Consider the following 20250-nt stretch of genomic DNA (forward strand, 5'->3'; position numbering starts at 1 on the left):
TGTGGGAGGGTCCCCAGTGCCAGGTGCCCCAAGACAGAGAGGAGATGGAGGGTGAGCAGGACATCCTGTCACTGGCTGGGACACTCTCTGGGAAGGGGTTCACTATGCAACCAGGCCTGGGAGTAGGCAGACCTTCAGGAGTGTTTCCAATTCTCGAGCTACCCTAGCTTTGTCGAAGGCAGCCCTACTCCACCACCCCAGGCTGGAGCAGTGATTGAGTCATCAGAGGCGACAGATACCTCAGCCTCAAGAGAGACGGACACTTATATGCTGGCCCCAGCTCTGAAACCCTTGTGGGGCCTGCTGGGAAAGGAGAAGCAAATGAATCAGTTGCCTACTCCTGCCATCTGGAACTGTCCAGATAAATATATCATCCCTGAGCACAGGAGAGCACAGAGTCCATCTGTGATTGAGACAGAGTGAGGTGCCAGCCTCCAGAGGCATGCAGACAGGGTGTTACTATTTCAGTGAACTTTGAGTGACTCACAGAGGCAACCCAGGCTGCGGGTTGTGCAGTGTCCTTGGTGAGCTCTCCATCCTCCTGCTGTTTCATGGCTGTGGTACTGGGATGGGCCATAGAAAGGAACAGAGGGGCTGCGAGAGGGAGAGGCAAAAGGCCTCCCCAACACGAAGGTGGCATTCAAACTTGGACTTTCTGGGAACTGCCGTCCCCAGACTTTTCTGTGGCCACCTTGACATCAACACTAAATCTAGAAAAAAAAAAAAGTATAGTAAAACTACACCTATGGCCATTCTACACCATGGTCTTAAAAATGAGAGTATTTCTGGAATTGAGATGCTATCATGTCTATTGTACAATCACATTGTTGGCACTGAGCAGGAGTAAGTAGAATGTTAGGAGGTGGATGTGATGGGCTCGGATCTTCCATGAGAACTAAATCCCCTAGGATGGTAATTCCATTGTTGTTTTCAGGATACGTGACTATCACTTCTGGAGCATAACTTCATTGACCCATTGTCTCACTCAGGCCTTCACTCTCCATGTCAGTGACACTGGGACAGTTGTACAAAGAAGAGTGCGGAAAAACAAGGGCTACCAAATCTTGTGATGGGTCCCCGGTGTTTACGTTATACCCAGTTAATCATCAGTACCAAGCAGGTGGTGGAGCTGGTGCTTCAAAAGGCTTCTGCACAGGGGCACCTGGGTGGCTCAGTCGGTGGAACATCCATCTTCAGCTCAGGTCATAATCTCACAGTTCATGGGTTCAAGCCCCACATCAGGTTCTGTGCTGACAGCTCGGAGCCTGGAGCCTCCTTCGGATTCTGTCTGCCTCTCTCTCTGCCCCTCTCCTACTTGTACTCTGTCTCTCAAAACAAAAATTAAAAAAATAAAAATAAAAAAGGATTCTGGACATAACACACTCAATGGGTAGCATGAGAGACTTCGACTTTGGTCTCCTGACTCCCAGAAACTTAATATATTTGTTGTCTTTATTTTGCATGTTTTATGTCATCTTTTCTATATCTCCTTGAGAGTAGAAAGCATGACTTCTTCCTCTCTGTACAGCTTACAACTCTTAGCTGTATCTGACATGAAGCTGGGGTTCTCTTTATATTTGCTAACTTGAGCTGACATTATCATTAGAGGACCCCCAGTTTCTGTTTCTGTGGGGTAGCTCAGCCCATTTGGTAGTTGCAGGGAGTAGCTGGAGTCTGCCTGTGATGTGGTGTGAAATAGCGATGTGAAAGTCTTGAGGGTCCCAAGTATTTACAGCCAAGGTGGAAGATATGGGGGCATACCCTCAGTGCTCACAAAGTATCCCAGTGTTCATCAGTAATTCAGAAAGTTCGGGCTTCTGCAATGGGCCTAGAACTGTACTGCATTAGATTCTGGCAGGATGCCTAGTTAGTTAGAATGGCTCAAGACATACCCATTTGAAAATATAAAGAACAGTTCTACCAGAACATGCCAATCAGTGTGCAGTGCAGTAGAGTATTGATGGAACAGTTATAGAGTTATAGGCAGAGGCATGAGAAGTCAGAGTTGGTGTCTTGAGGGAGGAGAGGATTGACTGAACGCTATAGTCTGTTTCCAAGACTCTTCAGCACATTTGGGGTCTAAGATGTTTACTTGGCAGCCTAAGTGGAGAGCTTGTGAGTGAGCATCAGTGGCTGGAACAATACAGATTGTGCCTAGGAACACAGGCTCTGGAACCAGACACCCTGAGGGCCAATACTGTTCTACAGGTCTTGGCTGTATGACTGGGCAAGGCGTTTCACTTCTGGTGCTTCCGTTTCCTGACCTCTAAAATAGGAACGATCATCGTACCTATCTCATTGGACTGAATGAGATACAAGTGCAAGGCTTAGCAGCCTGGCTGCCCTGCATGTGGTAAAGCCTCCATCAGTGTGGTCTGGGTTGTTAGTCACATCCTCTGAGTGGTACTCCAGCGCCACCTGGTGCTTGTGCTGTTAGGGAACCCCCTCCCTACCCCCTCCCCCCCCCACATGAACCTTTTGTTTCTAACAATAGCGACTGCTTCTGGCGTCTTCTGAGTTCTTTTCATTCAGTGATAGAATTTCAGAGCTGTCAAGGACCTGAAAGACCATCTAGTCTAACCTACATTACGATTGAGGCACTTGAGGTCCAGAGATGTGAAATAACTTGGCTGTAACCACACAGCTAGTTAATGTAATACCAGGACCAGAAGCTAAGTGTCCTGGCTCCCTGTCCACATATCCTACAGAAAAGCCACACAAGAGAGGAGCCAGGCAGATGGAGAAGGAGACCAGGGAGAGAGACAAGAAGTACACACGCATACTTAACATAGGGAGGGGAAAGACAGACAGACACATGCACATATCCCAAAACAGAAGAGGGAGAGACAGAGACAGCCCATGTGGCAAAGGAAGAAAGGAAGAAAGGTTTGAAGACAGAGGGCAGAGAAACAGACACCCATGGATGGGAGGAGAAACATAAAGAGGAAAGTGAGGGAGGGAGGCACAAAAAAGGAGAGACAGAGTCTTCTGCTGGTGGAGAAGAGAGGTCAGAAGAGCGAGCCAGCCTCTGCCTGCCTGACTTGTTGCCCCATTGCCATTACTGGGCATGGTCTTTGCCCAAGTAGGAATATTTTGCCCATTAAGGGCCCAAAGCAGAGTAAAGCAAAAAGATGAAGACCAAGGGTAGGCACCAGCGAAAAAGAGATTTCATTGAAACCTCTGCAACCAGAAGCGGCCTGGCACATCACCCTGGTGGTTGCCCTCCCTTGAGTCCCAACAGATGTGCTCAGGTTTCTCTTCCTTGCTGGGCCTGAGGGCAATGGAAATAAATCTCTAAGGACCAAACTGGAATTGGGGTTCATTAAGCTGCAGAAAGGTGCAGATAAGCCAGACCCTGCTCTAGTATCGCCAGCAGAATAATTTTCAGTACTATTGTTTTTCCTGTTTAGAGTAGGACAGCACTGAGCAAGAGCCAGAAAGGGCAGTCCATGACAACATCAGCCTATCTCCACCTTCTATTTCCCCCTAACTTCTGCGGCTTTCCAGGGGTGTAAGGGACTACTTCCCAGCCCAGAGAGGCCGGACTTTGTGCTGACAAGAGCAAAGAGTAGCTAGATTCTTGATCTTTCTGGTAGATGCAAACTCTGTTCCGTTGTTTTCCACAGCCAGAGCAACTGGTTTTGAACACTGTCTGCAAGTCATCTTATTTTGCCTCCCCTTCTTTTTCTTCTCCCTCTGTTTTTTGCAAGAATGAATTGATGAAATGTTTTAGAACACCTGCTGTGTGCAAGACCCTGTGCTGGGAGTCCGGTCCCTCGCCTGAGAGAAGACATATGCACTGAAGGATGTATGAATGGCACACAGCTGTCTGGGTTCAGAGCGAAAGAAGCAAAATAACCATGGGCTAGTGGAGTCAGAGCAGGGAAAGTTCCCTGTGCTTGGGGTGGGATTGCAGTGGTCCTTAGAGCTCAGGCAGAGGAGATGGAGATGCTATTCCTGGGGAAGGCCAGGAAGCAGAGCTAAGTATCCCAGGGGACAGAGAAGAGGAAGTCTAACTGGGTGCCCACCCTTGTCAGAGAACGTGGGAGGTAAGGCAGGAAGGGTTAGGGGTGGTCTCAGTGGTGTGGGTGGGACAGTGAGGGTTGAAGCTCCAATGCACTCCCTTAAAAACAATGTCTTTTGTTGTTAAGCAGTCCAGTTGGGTGAGCTGGTGAGGGGCAGTGATGGTAGAATTTATCAGGCTCGGTGATTTTCCCTTCTGAATGACTGTGTTAATATTAAAGTCCATAGTTCTTGTAGCACAAATGTATCTCACCTGTTTCTATCAGTTTTTTGGAGCCTCACATGGAAAATTATAGGTTTTATGATGTCAGTTCCTGCCTGCCAAAGAATATGTAAAAAGGATTTGAGAGTGATTTTTTTTTTAAACTCTAGATATTCAATCTCTTACTAGCAGTAGTGACTATAGCCGCTTAATCATACTAAACCAGTTTGGACATTGTATGATCCAACTGAAGTTTTGCATAATAAAAGATGAGCACTTTGGGTTGCACATAGAATGATTAGTTAGAAAAGAGTGACCAGAATGATGATGGGTCTGGAAATGAACTCTTCTTCTAGGAAAGGATGAAAGTATCTAAGAAGGAAAATGCTCAGGGTGCAGTCGCAGGTAGATGAACCATCTGCAAAATTTGAAATGTGAACTGGTTACTTGTTGTATATGTTGTGGAGAGTATTCAAACCTCAGAGAGATGGTTGGGTTCCAACCCTGAGATTTTGTTACTGGGACTAAATGTGCCTGTAAAAGTTGTATTGTTTAAAGCTCAGGATTCATCATCTTTCTGGGTACATATGATTAAGCATCTAATCTCTTCACTTGCCTTTTCTTATTTAATCTGCCAACCCTATGAAGCAGGTGATAGTTTGGCTCCCATCTTCCTGGTAAGGAAATTGAGCCTTAGAAAGGTTAAATAAATCTGCCTGAGGTGACACAGTTAGTAGGAGAATAAGGATTCAAATCCAAGTCTGTCTGACATCAGGTCTTGCTTGCTCTTAGCCTCTCTGCTATGCCACAGGCACTATGCTACCTGACGGGAATGCAGGGAGATCAAGCCTCTCCCCTTGATTGTAAATTATTGCTGGAATGCCATTGCTCAAAGGGCACTGGTGGACAAGTTAGTCCCAAAGGATGGGACTTGCCCAAGGTCATGTAGCCTGATAGCTGAGCTTCATCCTCAAACCACCTGTCCAGTAAGTCTCACACAGACAAGCCATACTCATACCCAAATACTCTTTCCCGTCTACTCTGTCATTATAAAATTGCCTTCTACAGTCATTTATCTCTGATACAAATTTCCCTAGAACAGACACTACCCATTCTCATGTTTTTCACACTCGTGTTCTCAGCATTGCTGATGCTCTTCTTTGTGACATGTATCTTGAATAATATCCATTTGCCCATGCGAGTACTTAGCAGTATTAAAGTTTCCAGTTAAGTTATTTGATGGTCATAATCCAATCACTGAAATATATTCAAGAAGATGATAGGTGACTCTATGGGGAGGGTGAACACCCCAAAAGAAACCAGGGTTGAGGCTCAGCTGCAGTAGGGAAGATAGGGAGGGAATCGAGGGAGGGTTCTCCTCATTAGGTTTGCCTTCTGATTGGAGAGAAGATAGGGAAACATCCTAAACTTTAACCTCTCTGGTGTCCCTGATCTTAGAGGGAGCATTCTAACCCTCTGTCCATCCAGCCTTCTCCAAGTGTTCCCTACCGAGAATTGGCAGGGTTGGGGAGTGAGCTCTAGAGGCTTGCCTCAGACATGCTCAGACCCTCCTGCCTGGGAATTGTTTGGATTTCTAGTACCCTCACACTCTATACTCTAATCCTCCAATCCCTCCCCACCCCACCCGGGGCCCCTTCCTCTTGGCCCTACTTTCTGTCTTCCTCTCTCCCCTTCCCTGTCATGGTCTCTCTCTTGGTGCTTACTTTGATTTTCTGTATGTAAACTCTTCTCTGATTGAAGAGTAGTCATTCCATGGTGAGCACTTTCTAAGGAAGGACCTAGGTGCCTCCAACTGGCAGGGCTAGGAGGCTGGTGGCACCTGGGAGATGGTGAGAGAAGTCCCTTCCCGGGAGTTACTGAGCCTCAGGGCTTCCTTGATGCAGGGAAATTTTAAGTGCATTTAATGTCCTTAATTCCTTTTTATTATTATGTTAATTATTGAGAAGCCGGCCATCTTCCAGGGTTCTGTTTTTCTGATAACCCCTATTCTCACCGTGTCCTTGACCCAACAAGCTATTTCTGAAACCTCGAATACAAGGCTAAATAATAAAAAGACTAGCACTTTATAACCAGTGGAGAGCTATTCAGAGATTTGAGCAGAGGAAACATGCTATCGGAGTGAGTCTGAGGTGACTTGGTGCCAGAGGAAAGCTGAGTTGGAGTGCGAGGCTTCTGGGAGCCACAATCATCATGTGGCCATAAAGCATGAACTAGGGAATAGGGCAAGGGTAGATTTGAGAGCACCTGTGAAAAGATCACTAGGACCTTTTGTTAATGGAAAACAAGCAAGATGTCAAGTGCAAATGCGGAACTATATTTTCAGAGTGTGGTCCTTAGACTCCTGGCATTAAAATCATCTGCTCAGAGGGGCGCCTGGGTGGCGCAGTCGGTTAAGCGTCCGATTTCAGCCAGGTCACGATCTCGCGGTCCGTGAGTTCGAGCCCCGCGTCGGGCTCTGGGCTGATGGCTCAGAGCCTGGAGCCTGTTTCTGATTCTGTGTCTCCCTCTCTCTCTGCCCCTCCCCCGTTCATGCTCTGTCTCTCTCTGTCCCAAAAAAATAAATAAACGTTAAAAAAAAAATTTTTTTTTAAATCATCTGCTCAGAGTGGAGAACTTGTTACAAACACAGATTATCTAGCCCTGTTCTGTATTTTTTGTTTCAGAATCCGTGGATAGTGTGGGGTCTGTTGTCCGTGAGCAAGAATGCCCTGTCCCATTCTTGGGGACCAAGGATTCCTATCCCTTCAAAGGTCCTTCTAGCTGGGCTAAGAATCAAATTGATATGAGAAAGATTAACAGAGTTTGATTAAATAAAATTTAATAGGTATATGTATGGGGAATCCACATAAACATGAAAATTCCAAAGACGGGCAAAATGAGGTATATACGTCATTCTGAACTAAGGAGAATGGGGTGGGGGTCTGACATTGCAGAGGAAAGGAATGCGTGTCACAGGGCATTAAGAAGAGCAGAGATGTTTGGTAATTAGATGTTTACCCTATGGGTCACTCAGATAAAATTTGTCTCTACTAATAACCCTTATTCTAAACCCAATTTAGATTCTTCTGTGTAGTTAAGGGAGACCACAGGGTCTCAAGTGCCTTCAGCTCAAAATAATCCACATGCCAAAGTGGCACATTTTGGGGGTTGGGGGTGGAGCTGCCCTGAACACCCTGCCCTAAGTTTTAAAATGAACACCAGGTGATTCTCAAGTATTCTGAAGTTTGAGAACCTCTGACTTAAGACATCCAGGCCTTAGTGATGAGAAGTACAGGCATTAAGGCACCAGGGTGAAGAGATTCAAGGAGATGCCGAGGACAAAGATGAGTTCCGGTCACTCCAGCCTTGGCCTCATTGAGAAGGGACAGGTGTGGGCTGGCTGGGAGTAGAGGGCTGCAGGGTGGAAGCAGCTGAAACTCTAGGGCTTCTTATCTGTTGACTAGCTTCTGCCCAGCATTGGTCTGTCAGGCCAAGGGACCACATTTCTGAGGGGAAAAAGAGTAGATACCTGCTAATGAGTTTCAGCTGAGATTTCTCAGAAAAATGATAGCTTCTCCTGCCATACCAAGACATTTATTTTTATTTATTTACTTTTTAAATATTTGTTTATTTATTTATTTTAATTTTAATTTTTTAAAATTTACATCCAAATTAGCATATAGTGCAACAATGATTTCAGGAGTAGATTCCTTAATGCCCCTACCCATTTAGCCCATTCCCCCCCCAACCCCTCCAGTAACTCTCTGTTTGTTCTCCATATTTATGAGTCTCTTCTGTTTTGCCCCCCTCCCTGTTTTTATACTATTTTTGTTTCCCTTCCTTTATGTTCATCTGTATTGTCTCTTAAAGTCCTCATATGAGTGAAGTCATATGATTTTTGTCTTTCTCTGACTGATTAATTTCACTTATCATAATACCCTTCAGTTCCATCCACGTAGTTGCAAATGGCAAGATTTCATTCTTTTTGATTGCTGAGTAATACTCCATTGTATATATATATACCACATCTTCTTTATCCATTCATCCATCGATGGACATTTGGGCTCTTTCCATACTTTGGCTATTGTTGATAGAGCTGCTATAAACATTAGATGCATGTGTCCCTTCGAAACAGCATACCTGTATCCTTTGGATAAATACCTACTAGTGCAATTGCTGGGTCATACGGTAGTTCTATTTTTAATTTTTTGAGGAACCTCCATACTGTTTTCCAGAGTGGCTGCACCAGCTTGCATTGCCACCAACAGTACAAAAGAGATCCTCTTTCTCCACATCCTTGCCAACATCTGTTGTTGCCTGAGTTGTTAATGTTAGCCATTCTGACAGGTATAAGGTGGTATCTCATTGTAGTTTTGATTTGTATTTCCCTGATGATGAATGATGTTGAGCATTTTTTCATGTGTCGGTTGGCCATCTGAATGTCTTCTTTGGAGAAGTGCCAAGACATTTATTTTGATCATACTTGTTCCAAAGAAGGGACAGAAAATGACTTGCTGGTAAGTGGGCATTTCAATAGCGCCTACTGCTCTCCGGGCTCAGGTGATGGGAACTGAGTGGTACTGGCACTGTGTGAGCCACTCCCCTTCAGGACTCACATTCACTGTGCTCTGCCAGGAGAAAGAAATAATGACATGATAGACTGCCCTGGGTGCTCTTATACATCGTGTGTACTGGAACCTTTAACAGAACAAAATGTGTTGTAGACAGCTGATTTGTGTGTTTGCTCTTTTTTACTGGCCTCAGAATATGGTTTTCTGAAGAGTAGGAGCCTAGGGCCTGGGGAGGGGGGGAAGGGGTAGTTGCTGAGAGGGAGGAGTTCTTCAGTTTACTTAAAACAAGAAAAACTTCCTGCTTATTTTACTGTGAATCAGATTATGACGCAGGCTTAATAACCTGTGTCGAATAAGATGATTGATCAGGGGGAGCCAGATGAGGAAATCAGAGAGCTGGAATTCTGATTCCTCATGTGTTTGTCAGTTGTCTCCATTTCCTTTAATCATACAGGAAGGAAGTTCTCAAATCAGATGGGATGAGTTCATTCAGTCATTTATTTAGCAAATGCTCTCTGAGAACCCAGCCGCGAACTAACAAAGCCCCTGCTCACATGGAGCATACATTCAGGACAAAGAGAGAAAATACCACCACTAACAAATGGATATGTAATATTTCGTATAGTGATAGTCAGCGATGTATGGAGAGAAAGCTGAATGAATAAGCCATGGGGATGTGTTTAAGAAGAGGTTCCAGGCATGTGGAATGGGATCTAAGAAGTCCTTGATACCAGAATGAGCTGGGTGCATTCCTGAAGATGGGAGAATGGCCAGGGTGGCTGTTGAATAGACAGCAGGACAAAAGGGTGAGAAGTTTGAGGAAATGGTCCAAGTCAAATCAGACTTATAAGCTAGAAAGACCATTTGGATTTTCTAAGTATGGTCGGAAACAATCGTAGAGTCTTTAGTAAAGGGAATGTCGTGAATTGATTTATGTTTAAAGAAATAGGTCCAGCTCCTGAGTGGTTGGGGGTGTCATGAGTAAAAAGAGGAAGACTAGGGGAGCATGGATGGCTCAGTCAGTTAGGCGGCCAACTTCGGCTCAGGTCATGGTCTTGCGGTTCATGAGTTTGAGCCCCGTGTCAGGCTCTGTGCTGACAGCTCAGAGCCTGAAGCCTGCTTCAGATTCTGTGTCTCCCTCTCCTCCTGCCCCTCCCCTGTTCGTGCTCTGTTTCTGTCTCTCAAAAAATGAATAAATGTTAAAAAAAATATTGAAAAAAAAAGGAGGAAGACCACTGAGAGGGCTGGGGGGTGAGGGAGGAATGCTGGTGGCTTGGATTGGTAGTGGTTGTGTAAGAAACTGTGTATAAGAAAGGGTTAATAAGAAAGAATCTCAGCCTTGCAGCTAGGCAGTGGGGCAAATTCTGGTATCTTTTGTTGAAGTGGAGAACACCAGGAAAGGAGGCCAGAAGAGAATCAAGAGCTCTGTTTTAGATATGTTAAGTCTGTGGTGCCCATTATATGCCAAATTGGAGATGGAAAGGAGGCCATTGGGTATGAGTCAATCTCAGGAGAGAAATTCAGGTTGGAGCTGTGACTATGGAAATGACTAGCTTATCAATGATACTTAAAGCCATGGAACTGGGTGAGATAATGCAGGGAGTAAGAGAAGAGAGGGAAGAGATCCAGAACCCCAACCTTCGGGTATTCCAAAATTTAGAGGCTGGGAAGACTAAGACAGTTCAGAAAAGAAGACCACAGTGAAGGTAAGTGAGTCAAGAGCAATTCCTATTGAGGACAGTGTCCAAGGAGCTAATACAGAAATGTTTCTGAAAGAGGGCAGGTTCTTCCTCTTAAGTGGGCCTGAGCAAGGTGGGCATCTCCACAGGGTGAGAGGGCTGCAGTGGCCCAGGAAGGTCAGAGCCCAAGTGGGCTGAGAATATCTTTGTGTGGGAGGGCAGCTCAGCACCAGAAGTCCCCAAGGAAGTGTGGTCCAGAGCGGAGTGAAGAGAGAGTCCCTCTACAGGGGCATCCTGGTGCAGGGTGTTAGAGCACTTGTAAGAGAGGGTAGCCTGGGGTAGGTGCAGACTGAGCAGGGTAAGGAGACCATCCACAAGGGACAGGCACTATGGTGTGCAGTGTCACGGCCCGGGCTGAGTGAGGAGGGCATCCATGCAGAGAGGGCAACCCCACTTAGAGAATCTGAGTCCAAACAGGGTGAAGAGGTGTCCACACAGGGAGGTAACCAGGGGAAATTTATTAGGAAGTGGTCTTGGAACCCCTGAGGAGGGAATCCTGACTCCACTATTTGAGAGGTGCACAAGCTCAGCCAAGTTAATTAACCTGAGACTTATTTGCTTCATCCAAACATGGGGATAATAACTCTCACTTCCCAGTGCTGTGGTGAGATAGCACAGATGAGGTGATGAGCCACATCCCCTGGCCTAGTGCTTGACAAAGAGTGAACCCTCCACAGACAGTAGTCTCTTCTTCTGAGGAGGGGAGTTGCTGTACCCTCCGTATAATAAAAGACCTCCATATAAATAAAGAAATATTTGAGTTGGAAGAAGACTTAGGGAGATGGTCTGATCCAGCGTTTCCATTGGAGGCAGTGAGGTCCAGAGATGAGAAGGTGCACACCCAGCTGGATCACAGCTGGTTAGGAGCAGAGCTGGGACCAGAATCTAGGTTCCTCTTAATCCCAAGGATGGTGTCTACAAATCATGCTGACCATGGTGGTGCCACATTTTAATGATGCTTTAGGAACCTAAAATACTTTTATGTGTAAGTAGAGCTGAGATACAAACTTAAAATTTCTAAGGTGGATATCTCTGGTTTGCCTCTAAAACTAAGATTCCATCACATTAGAAGAATTAAAAAAATCAGTCCCATAACAGCAAGCAACTAGGCCCTTGATTTTCTCCCATTAATTCATTTGCATTCATGGCCACCATTTAGAAAAATATCAATAGTTCTCTTCAAAATGACTTCTTTTCTTTCCCTTAGCAGCTAGAAAGGCCTGTCTCCTGCCCTGAAAAGCGCCCTGCCTTTTGTGTGCTCATTGGAATAAACACAATTAGATGAGGAAGAAAGGGGGCAATTAGGGAATTATGTGTAATGGCTGTTAGATTGGCTCCAGTATCCGGTTCAGGATGTGAGTATCTCTCTTGGAAAAGACTGTTCTGGGAAAGGACTAATTTCTGGTTGAACAGTTGGGGCACAAGAAAGGAAGAAGAGCTTTACAAGTTGTTTTTAAGACAGCCTGCCTGCTGGAGTGGCCAGGAGTCCTGGGTGTTTGTTCCCAAAGAAAGGGCACAGATCGGGCCTCCAGAATAAGACGGCACAGCCTCTCTCAAGATGGTAGGGCAGGAGGCTCAGCCAGACTGCCCTTGACAGCTCCCAGATAGAAATGTTCTCCAGTATCTCCTGCATGTGCAGGGCCGGCAGGGATGCTGGGGGCAGGGGGAGGTGGTGGAAAGGTAGGATATACAGTGGTGAAAATCCCACACTCCTCAGGAATTAACTACCTGTCAGGTGGGGCAGTGGGGAGGGTGGAGGCACAGCAGGAGAGAACTCTGGGTGCAGACTGAGAGAGGGTCTATGACAGAGTGAGGAAGGGGAGCATGGAGCTGACACATTCACCCCAAAGTCTTGTGCTGGGGATGAGCATGAGCCGAGTGCAGTTCAACACGTCCTGAGCAAACCAGGCTGTTCTGTGTCTCACAAGGATGTCAGAGTCTAGTGGGAGAGACAGGCCTGGCGGCAGTAATTGTGGTTTGAAAAGAATCAGGGAAGAGTGGCATCCCACCCCCCAGCCTGGGCGGTTTATTGAAGAGAAGTCTTTATAATAGTCTTTCCAGAACTAGTAATTCTGAGATGGTGCTTCAAGGATGAGTAGGAAGGAAGCTGGGAAGTGGATGTAGGGAGAAAAAAGGGACATGGACATTTCAAGTAAAGTTAAAAATAATAAAACTCAGGAGGCAAGAAGCAGGTTTTGGGGCATTTAGGGGTGAGGCAGGGACTCACTGGAGGTGGGGTTGAGAGGGGGTGGGGTGACCACAGAGGACTTTGCATGTCAGGTTAAGGAGCCCCTCAAAAACTATGTTCTAGTGAAATGTCCACTCAAGAACGCACAGGTTAATTCCATTTAAGCCTAAATTTGTGTTTTTCAAATGGATTGGTGTCCCTATTTTTTTTTATTATTAGCATCCAACTATATTAACAATTTATAACTTATTTTTAAACCTGAGTGTATAAAAATTGCTCCTTTGAAACTAAGGGCACATCTTGCCAGAATCAGATTGACAACTATCACTGGGTACTGCTTCCCACTCAAGTTCACAGGCATAACTGTCATTTGTCAAAACCAGAGCATATGAAAATGGAAAGAAAACAAAAATCTGTTATCTCTGTGCCATCCCTCGTAACTCATTTGCTTCTACACCGGTGACCGGACCTTTCTTCCGTGCTGTATTCCAAGCCATGCCCCAGGGGGTCAGCCTCCACCTGCCTCTCCATTGCCCCCATACCCAACCACCAAATCCTGGCCATTCTCTCTCCCAAATATTACTCAGACCTGTGTCTCCACGGACACCGCCATCAGACTTGCCTGAGCCACCAGCACCTCTTGTCAGGATTTCTACAATAACGTCCTGTTTTCTCACCTCTACTCTTGTTTTCCTTGGAATCTCCACAAAGCAGTCAGAGCAATAGCTTTTAAATGCAGGTCTTTCTCCTCCTTGTAGCCCTTTGGTGGCTCTTAGGATGAACCCTGGAATCTGACTGGGCACACTGGGGCTCGGCAGGTCTGGTTCCTGCCTTCTCCCAGCTCATTTCCTGCTTACCCCTATTCAAGCCGTGCTGATGATTTTCATTCCTTGCTTGGTTAAGTCCTACTCTCTCTCAGGTCTCAGCTAAACCTCACTTCTTCAGAGAGGCCTTCCCTGACTGTTGGCACTTTTCACCATTGCAATAAGTGACCAATTGTGTGATCTCATGCCTGGTGCCTGTTCCCCACATAGACTGAGCTCCCAGAGTCAGGGCGGTGCCTGCCTTGTTTCATACTGCACTCTGGGCTATTCTAGTGCCCGGCACTGGGGCACAGTAAGACTAGTAAGTATCTGTTTGAATATGTGATATTCACATCCCACATGTGCTTCTTTGATCCCGGAAGAACCGGAACACAAAAACTAAAAAATAAAACCATCTTAGGGTATATGTGCCCCTTCGAATCAGCATTTTTGTATCTTTTGGATAAATACTGAGTAGTGCAGTTGCCACCAACAATAGCCAAATTATGGAAAGAGCCCAAATGTCTATCACCTGGTGAATGGATAAAGAAGATGTGGTATGTATATATATGTTTATATATATACACACACACACACAAAATGGAAGAGTACTTGGCAATCAAAAAGAATGAAATCTTGCCATTTGCAACAATGTAGATGGAACTAGAGTGTATTATGCTAAGTGAAATAAGTCATCAGAGAAAGACAAATATCATATAATTTCACTCATATGTGGAATTTAAGAAACACAACAGTTGAACATAGGGGAAGAGAAGGAAAAATAAGATAAAAATAGAGAAGGAGGCAAATCATAAGAGACTTAAATACAGAGAACTGAGTGTTGCTGGAAGGGAGGTAGATGGGGGGATGGTCTAAATGGGTGATGGGCATTAAGGAGGGCACTTGTTGGGAACAGTGGGTGTTATATGTAAGTGATGAGTCACTGGGTTCTACTCCTGAAACCAATACTATACTGTATGTTAACTAACTTGAAATAAATAAATTAAATAAATAAATAAATAAATAAATAAATAAATAAATAAATCCACCTATGTTGGAAACACTTGAATACCAATTCAAAGCCATTAATAGGTATTAACTATCAACCTTTACTATCTTGACTGAAATTCATCAATGATTATTTTAAGTAAAATTCCGTAAGATGAGAATTAAACAGGGATAGCTAATAAGGGGTACCTTGATGGGTATACACACTTTGGTAGGGGTTCAGAAAGCACATTTCTGTGCTGTGCAGTCTAGTGGGAAGCTGGGTGGTACTCTCAGGATTGTGGGACATGGGATCAGGGTCAAGAGAGCATGTGGTCTAAATGCATGTCAGGCAACGCTGGCTCTAAATGAACTGTCTGAAACGAAATAGTCAGAAATCAGCGTTTTAAACAGTACTTCCTATAGTGATTATGTTTCTCTATTCCCAGGTACTTTTGCAGTCTCTAGGTATTACTAAAGGAATTTTGTCCATATCCTAAATCATTTGCTTTTTTATTTTTTAAACTGATTTCCATGCAGTCCCTGCATCTTTGCTGAGATCACACGTGTTTCCCCAGCTTCAGTCCCAATGGCAGAAGTTAGGCTAAATGGAGACAATATAACAACACAGAGCAATCAAAATTATGTTTGAACTGATAAAAGCCTATCAGATATGAAATAAATACATTTTTAAGAGGTTAAGGTAGAGCTAATTAAGTAACCTTAGTGTCGTTAACTGATAATGAACTGACATTTTAAAGAAAGCAAAAGAACTTAAATAGGACGCAAATTGCTCTTTAAAAAACAGTTTATAAGTTGTGAAATCACCCATAGGGAGTATAAAAGCTAACCATTTGTGAACCAGTGGGTGAAAAGCTTTCCTGTTAAACCAATTTGTTTTAGCATAACAAACCCTATTAAAGCGAGAGAGAAACAACATAATGAAACAAAATAAATTCACTGAAACATCGCCAGACAAGCAGGTCATACTTAACTGCTCAAAACTAAATAAAAAAAATAATAATTGTAATCTGAAAATCTGTCATAAATTCCAAAGCCTTTGTGAAAAACCAAAAGACAGCTCTTTTGTATATAAAAATTATCAAAATTATCCATGAATTTCAATTCATTCTCAAAAAGGGATTAATGCAAGTTTAAATATGCATAAAAATAAAACTGCACTGTCTGTGGTACACAATATATGGGAAACTTTGTGGGCCATGCAGGCTGATGCCCATCATCCTCATTACAACAGAGAATTGTGGGATCAGATTGTGTCAAGTCAAGTAAAAATGCACTCTCCTGATTTTCTGTGTGTTGAAATTTCACCATACATAATTCTGGAGAGACGTGGGCTCTTCTTTCCTCTAAGAAAGGAAACTTTCGAGTTCCTTTCAGTGCTTCCTTTCAGTGTTTGCAAAAGGTAAAAATCCAGTTCACTTATGACTGCAGTTTATTTTCACAGACATGCTTCTGGAATATGAAAACCATATATTGCCAGAATTTGTTATATAAGGTATTTAAGTCTCTACACCCAATGTTTATATAGTCATTTCCTAAAAAGCCTTTCTTTTCTCCTTTTTAATGGACATTCCAGTTTTGTTAAGTGAATGTTTGTCAAACCTCATTTTTATATTCATACATTAGGTATCTCTGACCTAATACCAATCCTATTGTGGGCTTTATGATAGTGTCGATGGAGACTTTGAAGGCTTCTATACTTTGCACAATCGCAAGTATAATTTATCTCAAATGTTAAAGGAAGTGAAGCCAAAGGCAAGGTTCTGTGGAGCCAGAACTCCCATGCCTGTAGTCCATGGAATGATCTGGTCTGTCTGCTTGCCACTGGGCAATCTGTAGAAGAAACAGAGGAATGGACTAAAGCATCCTTTTAAACAGGCTCAGTTCATCTAAATCATTTTCCAGAAAGTCATTCTAGAACCTAGGAAGGCTAGTACATCATTAATCAAATGTTCACGTCAAGTCCAGAGTAACAGGAATGGAGTGGGCTTAGTTGTCTTGGCAGGGTCTCTAACAGGTGTATCTGTGCACTCTAACTGATTTAATTGCAGCCACCTGCTTCACTGAGCATTAGCTCTTCAGAGATGAACTGAAGCACCAGGAGATGAACTGCTTCCCTCTCCCTGAGAGGCACACAGTTTTGTTAGGCCATCAATGTGAAAGCGAAACAGGTGTTAAAGACTTTAGGCCCCCCCCCACCCCCCCGTACATTTCAAGGCTCCTGCTAAGGGGTTTCTACTCCTCCTGTCCAGTGTTCCCCAGGACAACATATTTTCTCACCTTCTCAGCATCCCCTCCCTTGTCCCTCTACTTCTCCAGTTTCTCTCAATACCAAGGAAAATGTCCTGAGGCCAAATCACTAGATCTTGAGCCTAGAAATACACGGGGTCTCCACTGCTTCCTGGCAGAGAATCATAGATACTACAGGCCTTAGGATGCAAAGACCTTAAATTATCTATTTGTTAACTGTTAGTTGGTCAGTGCTGGTTGGAAGACAGGGCTGGAAAGAAGACTGAAAGGACAATTTTCCTAGTGATCACTATCTGGAGCAGCCAGGTGGGGTCTAACCAGTACAGACTTTACTCTCAAGATTAGGAAGGGAGTCCCAGAAGCCCGAGGAGGCAGGGTTCCCATGACTAGTTGCCTCTGCTGTGAGCATTGTTACGGTGCAGTAGGGGAGGAGTAAGCCATGAGGGCCAGGGAACTGCCCTGACCTGATGTTGCCTAATTTCCTGCCAGCATCCCTGAATTTATGTGGTTGGAGTAAAGGTAGTAAGAGGTTTAAACTGTGCCTGATAGTCTGTGTAGCTTATTTAAAATAATGGACTAATTAAACCTGGGAAAACAGAAAGAGTAATGAGGGAATATTCTGGACACGAAAGATAAGTTGAATTTAGTGAAGGGTGGGACTGTTACATTGCCAATGACAGCAGTGAAACCCCTGGATGGACAGTGGATTGAACATTTCCAGCTGGACTGCTGCTTTCCGATTGGGATGGGAACTGTAGGACTCTTGTGGTAGCACATGTAGTCTCAGGTTTTTCCTTCTGTCTTCCTTCTCTGACCAGGTGTTGGATTGGATTGAAAACCATGGTGAGGCCTTTCTCAGCAAACACACCGGGGTTGGGAAGTCCCTGCATCGAGCCCGGGCCCTGCAGAAGAGGCATGATGACTTTGAAGAGGTGGCTCAGGTGAGATGCTGTTTGGTTGTGTGTGTGTGGAGCTGGGTAAGGGAGACCAGGGCTATGGCTTTGGTATTTGGTGGGGCATGTTGGGGTGATAGCCCAGTGGCTTCTGGGCTGCCTTCCTGCCTGATGCAAGGAGACCCTTGTCTGTTTTTGGATCACTAGGTGAGTGATAAAGAGACCCTTAGTTTATGATCTTCAAAGCAAATTTCCTGCCAGCATGATATGTAAATGCCTTGTGACAAGGTGGTAACGGTGGAAGGAACTGACATTAGAAACAGCAACAGCCCAGAACTACTGCTTATGGTTATCCCTGTAGGCAAGTGGGAGCTGAAAATCAGCATTAGCTCTGCTTGAAAAGCTGTGCGTCTTCCAGGACCTGGAGGAAGAGATGGCACCTGTTCACCACATCATGTAGTCACAAGGCTGCATGTGCCCAGAGAACATGGTGTAATATTCAGTCTTTTAGCTGAGTTGCACATGTAATCCCAAAAGGGCATTTTTATCTAATTACACAAAGATGCTGTGAGAGGTCTTGACCATTTGAGTTCATGATAGTTATACAGGAGGGTTTTTTGTTCTGAGCCTCCAGCCCCCAAATTTTATCCCAACTCTTATATTCCTCTTTTGGGGAATCTCCGATGGATTCTGAACATCTTCATCTTCAAGATGAAATACTACCTTGTCCACTTATATTGTCAAGTGTGATCAGTTGCAGTGGAAACTAAGACTGAGGACTAAAGCAGGGAAGGGGCATCTGATGAGAATCCGTATGGGGCAGAAGGGAGGATGACAAAGCTAGGGTTTGCCACATGACAGCTTTAACCAGGGCTGGCTCTGATCCCACCATGTGGACACTCCTCAGTGTGGGTGTCACACTGGGCATTGTGCAGAGTGCTACCACTCACCCAAGGAGGCCACCAGCCCCAGACAGATGTGAGCTGTGGGTGGGGAAGGTGAGACCCTGCCAAGAACTGAAAGAATCTTCTAAAGGACAGGAAAATGGTGGGAGCGCGCCACATCTCTGGGGAAGTGGCAAGTATGTGCTGGAAAGTGAGAGGCCTGGCAGGTGCCAGAAAGACTGAGTCACTAGTGACCTCAAGCCAGAAATACAGATGGATTAGAGCCGACCTATCCAATAAAGAAAGCCTTAGATAGCATCTTTGTGCACAGTTGGTGGGAATATAAAGTGGTATAGTCTCTGTATGGCAGTTCCTCAAAAAATTAAGCATAAAGTCACCATATGATTCAGTAATCCTACTTCTACATTTATACTCAAAAGAATTAAGAGCAGGGATATGAAAAGATTCTTGTATACCAGTGTTCATAGCAGCATCATGTACAATAGCCAAAAGATAGAAGCAACCCAAGTATCCAGATGAAAGGATAAACAAAATGTGGTCCATACACAATGGAATATTATTCAGCCTTAAAAAGGAAAGAAATTGATACATGCTACAACATGAATGACTCTTGAAGACATTATGCTAGGTGAAGTAAGTCAGTCACAAAGGACCAATACTGTATGAGCCCACTTATATGAATTACCTGGAGTAGACACATTCACAGAGAAAGTAGAATGATGGTTGCCAGGGCTAGAGCGGGGTAGGAAGGAATGGAGAGTTATTATTTAAGGAGTATCAAGTTTCAGTTTTACAAGATAAAGAGTTCTGGAGATGGATGGTGGTTGTACAGCAATGTGAATCTATTTAATGCCACTAAACTTAAAAACTTTATATTTATTTTGCCACCACTACAAAAGCAAAAAACTAAGCTTCATCCATACAAGGACCTTCTGCAGAATGGGCTGGATTATGCCAATGTAATATAGACACAAGCCAAATATTCCTCTGGATGTAGCACAGTCCCAAAACATCTGAGTAGCCAGGCATCCTGGGTGCCTCTGCTGTCTGTTAGTGGGCAAAGGATGGGAGAGGGCCACATGGTCTCCCTGTATGCTGAGTGGGGAGTGTGGTATCTGAGACAAACTGTTGGAATAGAGCCATCCTATAGTTGTGTGGTGTTCCTGCCTTTCGTCTGTCCTTTGGCTCAGCTCTTCCTCACTTAGAAAGGATATCCCCAGAGCCACCCACAGCCCTGGCCCAGCCATCCCCCACCCCTTGCCCTCTTTCTGCTGCAGCCTCAAAGGCAATGCCAGCCTTGGTTATAGGCCCCTGAGGGAAGTGTTGTTTTTGTGCATTGTTACAACTGGCTGCCACTGAAACTCTTAACATTTCTACCAATTGCTCCCCTAGCTTCTCGCTGATACCTGATAATAAGCTTTTCACAAGGACAGTGCCTTTCAATTACTAGTAGAGACGCACTCACTTAAATTCATACTAAAGAAAGAAAGGACACATTTTTGAGAGCTTACACTTCCATTATATGTTTTAGCTCTCACCAATCCTGAATGATGCATAGGATGAGCCTTGTTTTATAGAAGACAACACTAAAGCTCAGAAAATTCCTCAGTGTCCCCAAGTTATCTGGCTTGTCAGTGGCTCTGCTAGCATTTAAAACATCTGACTAGG

General features: G+C 44.5%; 1 protein-coding gene across 20 annotated transcripts in view; it reads left to right on the forward strand.

Annotated features, from left to right (window-relative positions):
• The window catches only part of KALRN (kalirin RhoGEF kinase), a 673147-nt gene that overhangs the window by 292832 nt on the left and 360065 nt on the right, over positions 1-20250 (forward strand). For all 20 annotated transcript variants that reach the window (XM_040484739.1, XM_040484740.1, XM_040484741.1 and 17 more), the window contains exon 10: positions 17603-17725. In XM_040484739.1, coding sequence (XP_040340673.1) covers positions 17603-17725 — 123 coding nt within the window. The remainder of the gene's footprint in view (positions 1-17602; positions 17726-20250) is intronic.

This window comes from Herpailurus yagouaroundi, unplaced genomic scaffold (assembly GCF_014898765.1).
Source record: "Herpailurus yagouaroundi ecotype Mexico unplaced genomic scaffold, PumYag 162, whole genome shotgun sequence".
NCBI lineage: Eukaryota > Metazoa > Chordata > Mammalia > Carnivora > Felidae > Herpailurus > Herpailurus yagouaroundi.